This window comes from Marmota flaviventris, chromosome 10, assembly GCF_047511675.1.
Source record: "Marmota flaviventris isolate mMarFla1 chromosome 10, mMarFla1.hap1, whole genome shotgun sequence".
In the NCBI taxonomy this organism is placed as follows: domain Eukaryota; kingdom Metazoa; phylum Chordata; class Mammalia; order Rodentia; family Sciuridae; genus Marmota; species Marmota flaviventris.
Window position 1 is genome coordinate 52,802,698 of NC_092507.1, and position 17,397 is coordinate 52,820,094.

The 17,397-nt window shown below is 40.2% G+C and overlaps 1 protein-coding gene across 1 annotated transcript in view; it reads left to right on the forward strand.

The window, feature by feature from the left end:
- The window catches only part of Cachd1 (cache domain containing 1), a 203,922-nt gene that overhangs the window by 130,643 nt on the left and 55,882 nt on the right, over positions 1-17,397 (forward strand). The window contains exon 5 of the mRNA XM_027949549.2: positions 16,783-16,909. Coding sequence (XP_027805350.2) covers positions 16,783-16,909 — 127 coding nt within the window. The remainder of the gene's footprint in view (positions 1-16,782; positions 16,910-17,397) is intronic.

The following is a 17,397-nucleotide window of genomic DNA, read 5'->3' on the forward strand; positions in this document are numbered from 1 at the left end:
GAATGATCCAGCAGAGAAAAGCTAATGATACAGGAACCTTCTCCTCGATGAAGTGAGAGATGTTGCATCACGGGTAGAGCGAAAGAAGAGGGAAGGAAAAGTCAGTGATTAGAGATGCCCAGAGGCTGATAGGTGTAGTGTCACAATACCTGGAAACTGGGGACATTCCTGCTTTAGTAATTCTATTTTCTTGGAAAATCAAGAAGCAATATCATGAGCTAAGAGTTAAAGACCTATTAGTTGAACTACAGTTACATTCTGTTACTAAGATTTAGAGTAAAACTTAGCTACACAAATGATCAAGAACCCCTACAAGAGCTGGGGTACGATTCAGCAGTAGAGTGCTTGTGCAGCTTGCATGAGGCCCGAGGTCAATCCCTAGCACTGAAAAAGTAGAAGAATCTCTATAAAGTGCAGTGTTTGTTGTTAAGGGAGTTACGAGAGTTTGAAAACTAGAGTGAAGATGACAGGGGTAAGTAGAACATAGAGACTAGATCTTGAATTTTGACATTTCTAAGAGCATGACTCAAGTGTAACCTACTGCCTACCAAGAGTTGTTCTCGGCACAGTTGACACAGCTAGATTTACAAGCAGCCTTTGGCAATATTTAGGTATTTAAGAACTGATTTGCTTTTGAAGTCGTGTGTCGTTCTAGCAGGCAGCGGCTGAATCCCAAAGTCCACATACTTGAGCAGTTATTTGTAATATGAGAGGACTGGTAGGTGGTGAAGGGTGACCTCAGAGTCCCCCTTTTTCCTCCTCCTACAGTGCATACCCCCTTTTCAGAGCAGAGTTAATGTGCTCCTGGGCTATCACATGTCCGATATTTACATCTGTAAGATGTCCAGCCTCAGGCTCTTTCAGACTGTATATAATCCATCAATGGGCCCCTAATTGATAACACAGTTTCAGATTGCTGTTCAGACTAGCTGGAAACAGACTCACATAAATTATAAACCATTCTTAGATTCATTTATCCAAAACTAGGTCATGTGTTCATCCATCCAACACACATGTGCAGTCTTTTTCTTAAAACACCCCTGCCAGATCTCTACTTTCTAAATTGACTCCTTGTCCCTGATTCCATTCAAGTAACTAAAGTTTGACAGTGCATGTGTTATATTATGGTGCTGGTAATGTTTTGCTCAGTCTCTTTCCTGCTTTTATCCCTCATTTCTCACTCTCTCTCTCTTTTTTTTCTTTCAAATTCCTGCTGAGCTATTTTCTTGTACGTGGCCTGATCCCTAAAGAGAGTTTATTTGAAGAATCCAAGGAAAGTTGCCTCTTGCTCTCTTGAGTTATGCAATTGAGGTGAGAGTGGAAGTGGGAGTTAGTCTTTCTTGCTGAAAGAAAAAGTGTCTGGACTTTCTTTATTGTGTTTGATTTTTTTAAAGAGTATTTGAAGTTACAAACTTCGATCTTGGTAACGTTGCAGTCTTCATTGAGATATAGGATTCATGGGGTGTAAGGGGCATTTAGAAGTCATGTTACAGAGGTAAATGCTACAGGAGGTACAGGTGGGCCCCAAAGGCTATAGACTGCTAATTTCAGTAGCTTCAGCACTTCTGTGGTGAGTAACCACTGTTCTCCCTTCTGTGAAATGCACATGGTCCTCGGGCTGGGGTTGTGGCTCAGTGGTACAGCGCTCGCCTAGGATGTGTGAGGCCCTGAGTCCGACCCTTAGCACCACATAGAAATAAATAAATAAAATAATGGTGTTGTGTCCAACTACAACATAAAAATAAATAGTTTTTTAAAAAATACACATGGTGCTCAATTTACAATGGTTTGACTGATACTGGTACAAAGGCAAAACTCATTCATTAGAAAATATATTTGATTGTCGATCTTTTCCCAGGATAGCAAGGTGAGGTTTGATACCCACTCATGATGCTGAGCAGGGAGATAGCTGCAGCTCCCGGTTAGTCACCTCAATCAGGAGGGGAGACAACTAAAACTCCACACTGTCCTATGTTCCTTAGCTAGGATGTACAGTAGGTTAAGTGTATTAAATGCATTTTTCTACTTAACAATACTCTTAACTCACAGTGGGTTAATCAGGACAGAGCTCCATTGTAAGTCAAGAAGCATCTGTTTATTGAAAATGATCTATTATATAAGCATTGGCAGATTCTCCTAGTAACAAAAAAAAAAAAAAAAAAAAAGAAAGAAAGAAAGAAAAAAAAAAAAAAGAGCCATGCTGTATCTAAAATAAAAGAACAACACTCTGCCAAACTAGGAATCTCTGGTTCTTTTTTATGCCCAATTACCCCAGCTGCACATTGCATTAGTTTCATTAAAGATGTGGCAATTACTTATATAACATCAAAAAACTATTCAGTTTCTCAATTCTTCTACTCCTATGATTTGGTTTATTTTCATCTATTTATGTGTATATGTACACAAACAAGATCAAGTGAAAAACAGAAGGTCCTTTTTTAACCCTGACTTCCCCCTCAAGTTACTAGTTCAGAGTCTAGTCTGCTTAAAGTTCCTCACAACAACCCTATTTTATTGATTTCAGAATTTTTTGTAACTTTATTTTATTTATTTATATTTTTTAATGTGATGCTGAAGATTGAACCCAGTGCCTTACACATGTTGGGCAAGCACTCTACCACTGAGCCACAATCCCAGCCCCCATTTCAGAATATTTTAAAAGCCATATACTGATATATATTTTTATACATAGGATCATAATGAAGAGAATGTGCTAGAGCACACTTATGAAATATTTTTAGCATATGAGATCATAATGACTAGAGATGATTTTTAACTTAAAAATGTATGTATGCGCACACATACTCATATATACATTTTTACATTTTCTTATATCATTTGGTGATGATTGTATAATATCGTTGAATTACCAGTCCAATTCAGTTTAACACTTAGATTTTCCCAGCTTTCAGGCACAGTGGCACACACCTATGATCCTAGCAACTCAAGAAGTTAAGGCAGGAAGATGGCACGTTCAAAGTCAGCCTTAGCAACTTAGTCGGACCTTGTCTCAAAATACAGAATAAAGAAGGCTGGGGATGTAGCTCCATGGTACTACAAAAAAAAAAAAAAAAATCCTGGGTAGAATTTCAAGTGACTCCTCTACAATTGTACTTGACTTCTTTGTAGCCATTGACATATAAACCTCATTTTTGCAACTGTCATCCTTTGGTCTCTATAAAATTATTTTCTGTTATTCAGCCTCTTCTCAGACCTTTTTGTCTTTCTTCCAGGGCTTCTTTTCCTCTGTCTCTTTCCTCTGTCTCTTTCTCAGCGTAGATGCTCCCACACACCCTCACTAATTGTCACCCCCCTGAAAGTTCTCAGTCAGGTTAACCCACACCCCAGTTTCTGCACGTGCTGCTAAATTCCAGATCTCTAGCTACAGCCCTGGCCCAATGCTGAATTTATTTACTAAATAACCACCTTCAGTTTTTCTCTCTATGATTATCTTATTGTGACCTCAAAAATCAAACAGAAACCAAACTTGCCTCTGAACTCCCCAATCTGGGTCCCCAGTCCTGGTCACTGGCACCTCCATCCTGGTTACACTGTGAATCTTTCCTCCCCTTTTCTACCCTTCAGAGTTGTGTTGGCTCAACTACCATTCCTTTGTGTGACTTTGCTCCATGACATATTCTTATTATAGCATGTTGATTTTTTTTCATGTTGGACATCTGCTAGACTTTGTGCTCCTTTCTGTTTGCTCCTTTGTATGCCAGGGGCCTGATCCAGGTTTTTGCCCATAGCAGGTACACAGTAGGTCCTTATGGAATGTTAGAATGAAAGGAGCTAGAATTTTCTTTATGCTTTTGTTTCTCCATTTTTATGGTGGAGCAATCAAGACTTCTGAAGGATCTCAGTGCAGGTGGGGGGGGGGGGGACTGTGATTTTGATTTATTATAAAGTAGCTCCTGATTTTCTTAGCTTAACAGCAAATCTGCACACATAAAGGTCCCAGTATATAGAGTGACACAGGCTCTACAGATGAGTCATAGTCTTCAACATTCATAGGAAACTCCCTGTGAGGAGTCCAAACACACTATGTATACAAGGTAACCAGTCTAGTGCCTCTTTATATGTCATAATTGATTTTATACATTCATGTTATTCTTGCCATAGATACCAAAGACAAGTGTCAGCATCATTTTATAGATGAGAAACAGGCCAGAGAAGTGAACTGATCACCTACAGTGAAATACCAAATTCTTGTAATTGACATGGCTAAATATTATGGGTCCTGACTCCAAGTCTAAAGGCCTCTCTATAATAGATCACTAAAGACATGTTTCTCTATTGCTATGTTTTGCCTGCTGACACTTGAAAATCTTAACATCTAAACCAAACCTAGAATCTCTGCACTCACCCAGACCTCCTTTTGGCCTGTGCTTCATATAGCAGTTATGAGCAGTTTTGTTTTACTGCTTGCCTAAGCTTGAGACCCAGAAACAACCCTGACTCCTTCCCCACTCTCCTTTATAAAAAGCTTCTCTCGGCTGGCAATTGCATGTAGTTCCTGTGCCAGACACCAAAATAATGAAGATAAAGTTTTTGCCTATAGAGAGTTTAAAACCTAGTCGTGTGTATGTATACATTGGTGGGAGGGGAGTGGGGGAGAAAAGTCAAAACAGACAGTAGGGTGCTAAGTTAAAAAATGATAAAAGTAAACTGGGGCACGTGACTCAGGCCTTGTGCTCTGATCTGAGTCTTACAACGTGAATGGAAATTTCCAGATGAGACATTTGTAGCAAGTGCATATTTTGAAATCTGTAAAATGAGTTGCCAGAATGGATCTTTGTTTCAGAGGGAATGAGCATCAGAAAATAGAGCAGCACTAAGCCAATATGAATGGATCATGTATGTCAGTTTGGGTTTGGTTTGTTTTTGTTTGATTTGTTTATGTTTTTACTCTGAAGGCAACCAGCTGAGGGGCCACTGGAGGGATTTGAGGATGGCAAGAAGTGTAGTTAGTCTGGCAAGGAGGGGAAATGGGCGTAGACTGTTCTATTCATCCAAGAGTGGGTGGTGGAGAGGGACCAAGGCATATGCAGGATGGCTGGATGAGGGTTGAATGGGGTGGGGTAAAGGGTAGAGTCGGTGTAGACCACTCTTTGAAGTTGTTCAAGAAAAGTAGAGAAATCCATGGTAACTTGGAATATAGGAAGGTCTTTATTGTTTTTGCTGCCATTAATATACTTTTTAAAAGTTAGATATATTTGAAAATATTTTATGCTAAAGACACAAAAATAGTCTGGGAAGCCATTTAACATCTTGGGTTAGTGGCCCCTAACCTAGCTGATGATTTATCTGAGTCATCTTGGCTGCTTTGTTTAAAACAAACAAAAACTATTATTTGGCTGCCAACCCAGACCCAATGGATCCAAAGGTTGACTTGGTAGAGACTGGAAATCCGTAGGTTTCAGACAGGCTTGGGAACGAAGTTTTTTTGTGAAATTTCTGTTATTCCTTTCATGAGTGAATTTGGAGATCTCCTCACCCTTTGGGCTTCTTGTAAGTGTGTCCTAGGACAGGAAGAAGGTAGAACAGTAGATCCTTCCTGATTATGAATGATCCAGAAGTTTATCCTAGGTTTTCTGAGCCCGTAATCAGGCTGTCTCAAATGAATCAAGGACCAAATGGACTGGTTAATTTTGTGTAATATACTTAACCTCAAATGGGTATGAAGAGCCCTGAACTTGGAACAGAATCTGAGATTCTGTTAGGAGATCCTTTCCTAAGTATTAGTCTAAAATAAATACAAGGAAGTAGGAAAGGATCACTGAGTTGTTGCGGGGAGCAAATTTGGTCAACTGTCCCTAATTTAACTTGACGGTGGGCATGTGGTAATGAAGTCTCTGGGTCCCATTCAGGACTCTTCCCTTTTTGAAACAGAATGTCCTTAGCCATCAAATGGAAATAATGCTACCTCTTGGTCAACCTCCACATTCTGACTCTTGCTGGCTAGTGTGTACTGGAAATTTAACTCTCTATTCCTTGGTTTTCTGAATGATAAATAAAACCTACCTCATAGGGTTGTTGTAAGAAAGAACTGAGATACTGTATTTAAAAGAATTAATAAAATATCTGGTAGGTGGTTAAATACTTAATATGCTTGCCACTCCTGGAGCATCATACAAAGGACCCAGGAGTCTCTGAAATATGGCCTCTCCAGATTACATGATAGCACTACTCAAGGTGGAAGTGAGGAGTGGGAATTTGAAAGGTAGAATAGGTTATGGTGCCAGGAATTTTACTGAGGGTCCTCAGAGTATTGATTTACTTCTCCAAAATGTTTGCTATTTCACAGACTGTTCCTAAGAGGCGCTATGTAAATTCTGGTCTGTTGAGGATGTGTGTGTTTGTGTGTCTGTTAGGATAGCTCTTGTATGTTCTGTTCATCAGGCTGTGGGAGGTGCGCTGCTTGGTGTGCTTGGCTGAGTGCTGTCGGGCTGGGCATGAGGAAAGCCTAGAGTTCTTGAGGTGGCACAAACTTTCCACTACAACTGTTTTCTTTTTGTCCCTACTTCTGGTGAATAATATTGAGAAAAACAAAAGTCTCCACCCAATTATAATTGGTTTCCCATAGATGGGGTGGTTTAAGGATTCAAAAAGGCAGGCCAGGAATTTTGGGGACATGGCTAGGTTTTGTTTTGACTGGGGAGGCCATGACAAAAGAACCAGTTAGACAACGTGGATGGTAAAATTAGAAGGAAAATATTTGGGGGCCAGAGAATCTGGTGCCCATATATTCACATGATTCACAGAAAATTTATTACACTATATGCTGGTGAATCCTGAGACTCTATAAATGAGAAATAAAGAGCATCTGAAAAGGGGAAAGGCCTATTTTTTCAGCTGCTTATCTCATAACAGTTTGCAGTGGCTATTACGAAATTGTTGGTCTTTGTTTAGAATTAGCATGGGAACTATAAGAAAAACAGTCAGCTTGTCGAAGTCCTTACTTGGAGAGCATAGAGCTTGCTGGAAAACCTGTTTCCATTTTGAAATAGTCTTTCATCAGCATTTGATGGTGCAGAAATAAAAGAGCTCCTATACTCAAGAGATTTACCTATGGAGGTGCTCTGGGCAAGAACATGCAGCACCCAAAGAATGGTGGTAAGCACCTCTCCACTGAGGCCTCTCTCCTGTGCTCTCACTGCAGCAAGCAGGGAACCTTCCATTGGTTTAGTAGAAAGTGTTCTGGACTAAAAGGCAAAAGATATGACCCCTGCATCATGCTTCACACAGAATCGAGACTCAATAAATATTTGGAAGGCAGGAAGGTGGGAAGAAAGTGAGTTTACTAAATCCATTGATTGGACTTACCTCCTCCCATTTTTAACAACTTTATGGTCATGGTTAAGTCACCTCCCCTGTCTCGGCTTCAGTTTTCTCCTCAAAAAAAAAAAAAAATCAGTAATTATGTTAAATTTATAAAATATATTTATAACATTTCATAAAAAAATAAGTAAAATGTCTGACCCATCATTATGATTTTTATCTAAATCCCATCTCCAACTGCTGATTGCCATCTGCTTAGCACCCTGGGCATTTTCATTTGGTAGAGAAAGTTCAGGGTTGGCATCACCATAACCTGCCAGTTTCTTATTATAGGCCTTTGATGTTTTTGTTTTTAGAAGTATTTTGTTTTTTCCTGAGCTGCTGTAAACTTACTCCTATTGATATAAAATAGGGTCAACACTGAGTACCTTGATATCTACATGTAGCTGTTTCGAAAGTGCATCTTCATAATAGTGGTCCTCACAGTGAAACCTTCTCCATAAGTTGATTTCTAATCCATACGAATATAAAAAGCAGCAAGAGTCTCTTAGAATAAGGTCTTTTTAGTCTAGTGATCACAAACCCTATCCCCTCCCAAAGGATTCCTGAACAGAATTAAAGGTATTCATGGATTAATTTGGATGTTAAATAAATTAGGTCCTTATTTTCACTACCCTCTAATTCACTGATTAGATTGAGGCAACACTCCTCAGTGACTTGCCATACTAGTGGCTGCCATTAAAGAAATCATGACTGTTTTTTTCCGAGAGAATGGGTGCCAAAGATGTCGTGTAGTACCATCATATGCTCATCTTGATTTCCCAATTATGGAAGATAATGGACTAATAGATTGTATTCCATTGTTTTACCACAGCAAAATACATGAGGCAGGCTAATTTATACCGAAAAGAGATTTTATTTTGGCCGGGGACTGTATATAGGGATGGCCTTTCTTCTGGCAGAGCACTGAGGGAGCACGGGGTATTTTATGGCAATGGCAGAGAGCGCACATGTGTGTCTGTATTCACTAGTCAGTCTGTCTCCTTACTCAGCCACCAGTCATGGGGGCACTACCTTGAGGACCTTATCTAATCCTAATTACTTCCCAAAGGTCCCGCTTCTAAACACCATAGTCAGATTTAAGTTTCTGCCTTAATATCTCACAATAGGGATTAAACTTCAACACATGAACCCTTGAGGGACACACTCAAACCATTTCCAAAGATTAGCATGGGCCTACCATTAAATCTTTCTTGATGCATTAAGAAGGAAGTGCATATAATGCTATGAACCTGAATTTTTAATATTTCTGAAAACTATTTCACTGTAATGGAGATGTTAATGTCCTCTGACTTAGAGTTTGTTGGAGGAGGATTGTCCTGAACTTGTGACCAGATCCAAAGGTTTCCATTACACAATCTTAAGCAAAATCCAAAAACAAAATTTTTAGGACTAAACACAATTTCTACTGGCCTCCTGATGGTCTGCTGGGCTTTATCCAAATACTTTTAAGCTATTAAGCTTCATTCTGGCTTTTAAGGGCTTACAGTAAAAGAGATTCTATAAATGCTTCTATAATTAACTTATTACTTGAGATGGGAAAACACTTCCTCTCGTTGCTCTTACTCATCAGAGATCACAGCTTGTGATGGCTCCTCATTTTTTAAAGGCCGGCATTAAGTTTTCTCCATCATGCTCATCTAAATGACATTTCCTGATATGTTTGCACATTTTGTACATAGTGCTGACATAGCTTTTAAATCAATAGGAAGTAAGATTGCTCCCTCTTTCCCTTTTTTACCTTCTTTCTTCTTTCTCTCTCTCTCTTTCTTTCTTTCTTTTTTTCTACAAACTTTCTGAAAGCCAATTGGAACTTTATTCTTCCTCTCTAGTTATAAATCCATGGTCTCTGACTTATAGTGGTGCAACTTATTATTTTTTCAGCTTTACAATGTCACAAAACTGATACACATGCAGCAGAACTCATCCTTTACATTTGAGTCTTTTTCTGGACTTGTGACATATGGGATGATATTCTCTCCTGATGCTGGGCAGTGGCCTGACTGGCTACCAGTTAGTCATATGATCCCATGCAAGTATCCTGTACTCTACAGTGTACTCTGTTTCTAGTGCCTTTTGGATATTCTGTTCAGGGTGTTCCATCTTATATCTACAAAATGTCCATCCAGGTGTGTGCATGAGATAGTCAACACTTTATTATAAAATATTTGTGTTCAATGCCCAACTGTAGACTAGCGCAATGCTATGCATGTGTTTGAGGTAGGCAAGGCTAAGCTATGATACTCACTCAGTAGGTGAGATGTCTTAATCATTTTTATTTTATATTTTCAGCAATGCAGGGTTTATCAGATGTCACCTGGTTGTAAGCCAAGGAGCATCATCCATACTTCCTGTTGACATTCATTCTTTACCTTTTTACCACTCTTCTCTTTTGAATTCTAGAGGGTTTTTAGGAACTCCTTGTCCAATCCATTGCTTTGCACATGAGGAAATAATTGAAATAATTAAATTTCATAGGGGACAGAAGTGAAGAGACTTAGCCAAGATCTTGGTTCACTCAGCAAACACTGCCAGTGCTTGCTAACATCCAGGCCTGTGGGAGGCCCTGGGAGTTTGATGGACAGAGCTGATTGGTTCCCGCCTTCACATAGCTTACTGTGCCTCTGCATGTGAGGTGTTAATCAAATATCCTTATAAATAAATACACAGAGCACTACCAAGTTTTACTGTGAAAGAATTTATTGGGTATTATACAAGAGGGTGAAAACTGAGGGTGGTCAGGAAAGGACCTCTGTGAAGGTGAGATTTAAGACAAAACTTGAAGGATACAAATAAAGCTAAGTGGGTGACAAGTGGGAGAAAAGAGTTATCTCACCCCTAAGGCTTGCCTTGTACAAGGGGCCTGGAACATTTGTGGAACTGAAAGAATTAACTGTTGATGCTCAATGTAGTGAGCTAACGAGGAAGAAAGTGAAATTGGAGCATTCAGAGGAACCAGATTGTACAGGGTTTGTAGAATTTGGATTAAATGGTAGATACAGTACCATGGGAAACCTTTGAAAGGTTTTCAGTAAAGCAACAGTGGGATCTGTTTTACATTTTTGGAAGATGCCTCTGGTGCTCTGTGGAGAGTAACTTTAAGGTCAGATGTCTTGCCAGGCTCAAGATGGGACTTGAACCATGGCTGCTCATTCCCGGTCCATTCTGACCTGTCACAGTCTTCCTTCTAGTACATAAGTGCCAGCATTAGGTAAATAGAAAGTGCACAGTAGTACTTGGCCCAAATGGCCTTCTCAGTTTTGCTCAAGTTGACAAAACGCAAGAAAAATGTCTCAGCTGTAGAGTTTCTCGGTCACATTAAAGCCTCCTCTCTCTCGCCGGGCACTGTGGTGCATGTCTTTAATCCCAGTGGCTCGGGAGGCTGAGACAGGAGAATTGAGAGTTCAAAGCCAGGCACTAAGCAACTCAGCGAGACCCTGTCTCTAAGTAAATACAAAATAGGGCTGGGAATGTGATTCAGTGGTTGAGTGTTCAATTCCTGATACCCCCCAAAATAAATAAATAAATAAATAAATAAATACAAGCTCCCTCTCTTGTCTAAAATATGCTATTTGTTGTTCAGTGTTGCTCAGAGTCATGCTCGCTGTGATACAACAGATGTCTGTGCCATCCTCAGCTAAAGCTGGTGGGTAGTGGCAAACCCTTGGGCGCTGGCCTTCCCAGCTTATTGTGCTAGTCCTGGCAGTTCAACAGTGTGTTTTTTCTCCCATAATTAATTCTTATTTCAATTATAAAGTTATTTCTCTTTGTTAAGTATCTCTTTAGTTGTACCTATTTACCTTGTATATTTACAAACAAATGCAAGTTATTATTTTGATTGACAAGGACCTGTATATTCATTCATATATTTATTCTGCTTCTCAAGAAAGACTTAGGTTTGCCTGTTGATTGCTAACTGATTCAGAATGTATTTCAGACGCCAGAAGTACAAAAGTGTTCTAGAAAGAGTAAGGGCTGTAGAGCCAGACACCCCCAGATCAAGTCATGCCTTTCTGGCCTTGAATAAGTTCTACATCTATGAAGTGAGAATAAAAGAAAAAACTCATGGGATGTATTTGTCCGCTTTCCATCATGGTGACAAAATACCAGAGGAAAAAATGAAGTTAAAGAAGGGAAGATTTATTTTGGCTCAGTTTGAGAGGTTTCCATCCATGATTACATGACTCCACTGTGTCTAGATCTGAGGTGAAGCAGAGGCAGAGCATCATGGTGAAAGGGTATGGTGGAGAAAATCTGGTCAGCTCATGGAATAAAGGAAACAGAGAAAAGAGGAGACCAGGGACAAAATATAACCTTTGAAGGCATATCCCCAGTGACCTGCCTCATCCAAATAGGTCCTACCTCCCAAAAAGTTTGCACCACTACCTAGTAGTGCCACAGGCAGGCAACAAATCTGTAGCACACGGCCTTTGGGAGATATTTCAGATACAAACCATAACAAGGTGCGATTATGAAAAGTGGCATGCCATATATATAGATTGATGCTCAATAAAATTGTGAGTTTTATTAGCAAAACAGCTTTATGGAGGAATATTGATATCCAATTTATTGATATCCAATAAATTTTACATTTTAACATGTACAGTTACTACATTTTGGCATGTATAGACCCATGAAATCATCCCATGAGCAGGCTTTCTATCTCTCCATTTGCCTGTCAATTTCTGTGATAGTCATATAGGCAAACATTCTCAACAAGTCAGTGGTATTTGGAGAAGGGAGTGGTTAGCATGGTAAAACACTTTAAATTGTCATTGCTTTGATATTGATGTAATTAAAATATTTATTTTAATTAGGTTTGGTATTAGAGGAAAGTAAGATTTTTTGAACTTATGGACATAAGCACAAGTTGTCTCAGCCTGTGTGCGGCAGACACTAGCTGCACAGCTCTCAGAGAACTTGTGCCTGGATGTGAAAAGAACTGGGGAACCCTGCTTCATGGATACAGATACAGGCCCTGCCCATTAATAGCTTAAAGCTTGATGCTGTGTATCATGGGCCCATGGGTTGGGCATCTGCACAGATATTTTTCTGGATAACTTCCAGCATGTGTGAGAAATGAGTGTATAGGACCCTGTGTTTGGACACCAGCCCGAGTGGCTAGAACATGAAACTGGCTCATATGAAAGGGGGATCCCCTCTGGCCTGCTGTATAGACAGACAACGTAGCCGCTCTTGTTCACCACTACATCCAGGTCAGAGAAGGGCCTATGTGGATTGCACACCACAGTGATAGATCACCACTGGATTCTGGGGGCCTCATTATCATCATATCCATCATCTTCTGCTAGTATCAAATGGTGGATTAAGTTTAATCAGATGCCAAAGGAATCCTCAGCAGGATTTGAACAACTTTGCCTGATACTGTGCTATAATGTGGAATGATGATAAGGACCCAGAGTGATCTTTTGTGGTCAGACTAAATGAGTCATGCACTGTATGAATTCTGATTTGTTTTAAAAACACTCTTGGTTTCATTGGCTCCTTTTAATAGTTTCACTGGAGTCTATTTATTGTTACAGATGTTACTTTTAAAAGAGGTCATTGAGCTTTTCTTTACATCCAAAAGCAGTGTTTACCTTTTTGTTGTGGGGTAGGCAGAGCTGCCTGGGGAATGGTGTGAATATGAGATCAAGGTTAAGGCTTCAGACCCCAGGAGACAAGCAGAAGCATCCTCATCCATGTTTGCACATGCTCACATCAGCAGATGCCTCGTGAAAGAGTGTGGCTGCTGGTCCAGGAGACGACCTTGACAAGGGCACATTCCTCACAGAGGCGGGGAGCTAAACATCATGGTTAAAGGCCAGCTGGACTCTCAGGTCCCCATCTCGTCCTAAGTTAAACCTCAGATTTGTCAAAAACCCTTTGGAGATGATAATATTTATACCATTAGGAATTTTGTGAAGCTAAGATGCGCTACGGTTCTTTGGTATATATGTTGAGGAGGTACAGAAATGTAAGGATAGCAATTGCTAAAAGTATAGGTTTTGGAAATACCTTAAGTCCTATATGTAGCATATTTTGCACAACTTTATTGGCCTGTCACTGGTTTTTGTAAATAAACTTTTATTGGCATGCAGCCATGTTCATTCATTAATACATGTCTGGGACTGCCTTATCACTACAGAGGCATAATTCAGAAGCCTTGAAGAGGGTCGGTGTCATCTACAAAGACGCAGTGACCACTATTTGGCCCTTTACTGAAGTTTGCGAGCACTGAACCAGACTGAATCAATGTTTCTATGCTGAGAACTGGTCATTTAAATCATCAACGGGTAGGGGATGGGTGGGAAGTCTGAAGTGTTCCTGCTCATCTGTGGGGTTCACCTTATTTTGATTTAATTTAAACACCGGAAACTTTAGTGTATATTAAAGCTTCATTTGTTGAGGTGAGAATTTAATGGCCTTATGGGAGGCCATTATTACAAAATTCCTGTTAGCACAAAGTTTGTCACATACAGTGCCTGGTAGGCGTTTGTTAGGATAGATTCTTGATTTTGTTTCATGGGACCCTACCTAGGCTTACCCCTGGGTAGCCCCAGGCATATGTTCCTGGAAGTAAGCAGGTTGACAGAGGCGGCAACTGTGTGGCAGTTCAGTGGCACAGTCTCATGTTGTCTCATCATTTTCTTCTTCAAAAGTTAGAGTTAATGATCAACATAAAAAAGAGGTTTATTGACCAACATCTTTATGTTTGCTCCATCTTTGGAATGGTTCCAGTGACAGGTGGAGCTGGCTCTAATAGCAGACCTACATCTGTACCTGCCAGGAGGAAAGACGAAGCTGGCATTTTAACATCAGTCAGATATTTTAATTGCTGTCACGTTTGTTAATTTTTGGAAAGCAATCAAAATATTTGCCATGGCTCACAAAGATAGCCTTCAGAAAACATATTGCTGATGGCTGGAAGACGTCTGCTAAGTCAATAAAACTTTAAGCATAATGAATCTCGTTCTGATGGAGAAAGGAACAGGAGCCAAACAGACTGTCACTCTGTGTTCCACTTCATACAGGGCAACTGCAGATGACATGCACCTCTGTGCACTGTCTTTTGACAAGCTGGAGAGTTCTTGGCCTCTGGCTAGCCTCCTTTCTTGCTAAGTCAGCCTTTCCCATAGTGACCCTACTGTAATGTCCCCACCCCTGCATATTGGTTACCTCGCAAGAAGCAGTTATGTATTCACACTACATTCCCAAGTGACCCAAAACTCCACTGTAGTGTGTGCAGGACGCCTAGCATAAAACCTGGTAGATGGGATGCTGTCACTTGTCCCTAACACCTTCTAACAGCCACAAGTAGATGTTCCCCACTTTTGGATAGCTCTCCTATGTATCTATCTAAGCTTTTAATCAGATAGAATGATAATTAATAAAAGGCTTAATGTCTATTTTTGGCCTCCCTTGCTAGTCTGTGTCTTTTGTAGGTATAAATTTGATCTTTTGGAATGCCTTGTTCTCATCCCACCAAGCAGTTCCTGCCCATTGTTGCCAGGAATGAGTGATGAAGAGTTGATCAAAAGCTAAATGGGCATCAGGATGATAGATGCAAATACAGCGAGTGAGAGGCAGCAGGACTTGTGACCTGAAGCAAGGGCTTCCCATGCCAAATGGGAATTCAATCCAGCCTATAGAGTGAGCCACCATGGCAGGCCAGCAGGTGTACAGAATTCTAAGGAGCAGACTAGCATATTGCCTTCTCGAAGTTTGTGATGCTATGGAGGAAGAAAGGCAAGCATATGGTTATCGCCCACACCATTAGACCACAAAGAGTACCACTGATCCCACTATATCCTGCCAATCTTTGTCTCTCCCATTTCAGAATTCTAATCTCTTGTATGAAGTATGGCATAAAAAACATAATATTATTATTAGTTCACCCTTTTGTATTCAGGGCAGAAGGATTTGCTGACAATATGCATTAGAGTCACAAGAGCTGTGTTTGAGATGTGACCTTACCACCTACCAGCTGTGGAATCTGCACACTGACCGGGCAGACGTTGTAGTTACTGCTTGCACAGACCTCAAGATGTAGCTGGGGATGAGGAAAGAGAGAAGGGTGAGCTGATATTAAACGAATAAGAAAATTTCAGATGTTGGCAAGTGTGCAGTGAAGAAAATAAATTGGGGTGATGTTATAAAGTGCCACCTCGCATCTTTGAGCACCAGTTTCTTCATTTGTAACATGGAAATGAGACCACATGTTGCATTTGATATTTGTAAAATTTCAATGGAATTAAATAGCCTGTATGAAAACTCTGTCTACTGAGGAAGTCAAGGTCCATCATCATTGTTAAAGTCACATCTCAGACCTTCAAGCCATAGAAACAGATCTTTAATTTGTCACCCAGGCATTTAGAGCTCTGTGTAATTTTGGTCAAACACAGCCCATTCCTCTCTTCCTTTTGGCCTTTCCTCAGGCTCCTTCTTCCTTTGAATTGCTTTCTGCTCCATTTCCATCCCTGTAATTCTGCTGGTGTGCCAGTTGTGACCACAGAGTTGGGTTCTTGCTCATTTCTGAATATCTTGCAGGATACGAAGAAGTGACTGACGCAGAGTAGTGTGTCACGAATGACTGAGTTGGTGTGGAACAGTACAAAAGAGCAAAAGAGCTTAAGGAAGGAAGGAAATTTTGATTGTGAGGGGGGTAAAAAAGACTTGCTGAGGGAATAGCAGCAGATGCAGATCAGCAGCAGGGAGGCAGGACCCCTTCACACAACGAACACAGGAGACAGAACACCTGGTTTGGACTCTAACTGGGGTCATTTACTGATGAAGTCTTTGGCAAGCTGCTTACACTCAGTAAGCATGTTTCTCAAGTCGACTCCAAAGTGGGCATAATAATATTACTAATATCCTAGGGTTGTTTCATGATTGAAATGATATGAATAATGGAAAGCCTCTCTCCCATCAGCTGGCACATAGGAATCATTCTATATGTAACAGCTCTCCTCAATGAGGATGATTCGAGCCCTTCAGGTACCATCTGTGCTATCTCCCTTACTGTGAGTAAGACAGGTGAAGCAAGGTCAATGCCATAGGTCTAGTCCTTCTGGAGACAAGGCCTATGAACAACACTGTTTCCATAGTAAGAGAATGGACACCAGCCCACAGGGACCAGCCCCATGAGGAGAGAGATTAATGCAAATGAATCATTTGTGCTGGAAAAAATAATCCAGGACATAAAATGTCACCCTACAATGTTAAGAATCATAGCTTCACTTAACTGAAACATTGCATTTTCTATTCAAAGGATATTTTTTTAAGAAGCAGAAAGAAATGTTTTGTAGAAAATTTACAACCTCGTATCTAGCGGAATTTCTTCATACTACAAGCAGTTTATGCAAGACAGATGCCTGCAGAGCCAGGCCTGTGTACACCTGTGCATTTGGCGGTTATATTTCATTTTCTTTACTTCTCTAGTTCTTGCAGACAACCTGAAATCCAACCCTGGAATTAAGTGGCAGTATTTCAGTTCAGAAGAAGGAATTTTCACTGTTTTCCCAGCACACAAGTTCCGGTGTAAGGGCACCTATGAACATCGCAGTAGGTATGTAGACTTGCTTAATGAGTTTTTAATTATTGCTTAATAGTGATCTATGTTGAGCAGGCTGCAACTGTGGTTCCACAGAGCGCTTGCCTAGCATGTGCGAGGCCCTGGGCTTGATCCCAGGGCCACAAACAACAAAGAAAAAAGAGGAATCTACATGAAATATAGATTTCTCATTTCCATACACAGCTGTGCCTGAAAGCTCTAAGTTGAGAAGCTGGTTCTTGTTCTGAACTTATTTCACACTTTGATAACTGGAGATGTGAAATGTTAGAATAGGGCAGATGATAAAATTAAGAGCTTTTCAGAAACTAATGCACCAACTACAGAACAGATAGATACTAATGAAATTGAATTGTTTGAAGTACTTAGAATGTGTTGAACTTCGGGCATCTTTATTGAAATATAAATAATGATATCGCTATAGCACAATTCTAGAACAAAACTCTATAGTATATTGCAGTAGAGTTCATGATTCTCAGCTTTCC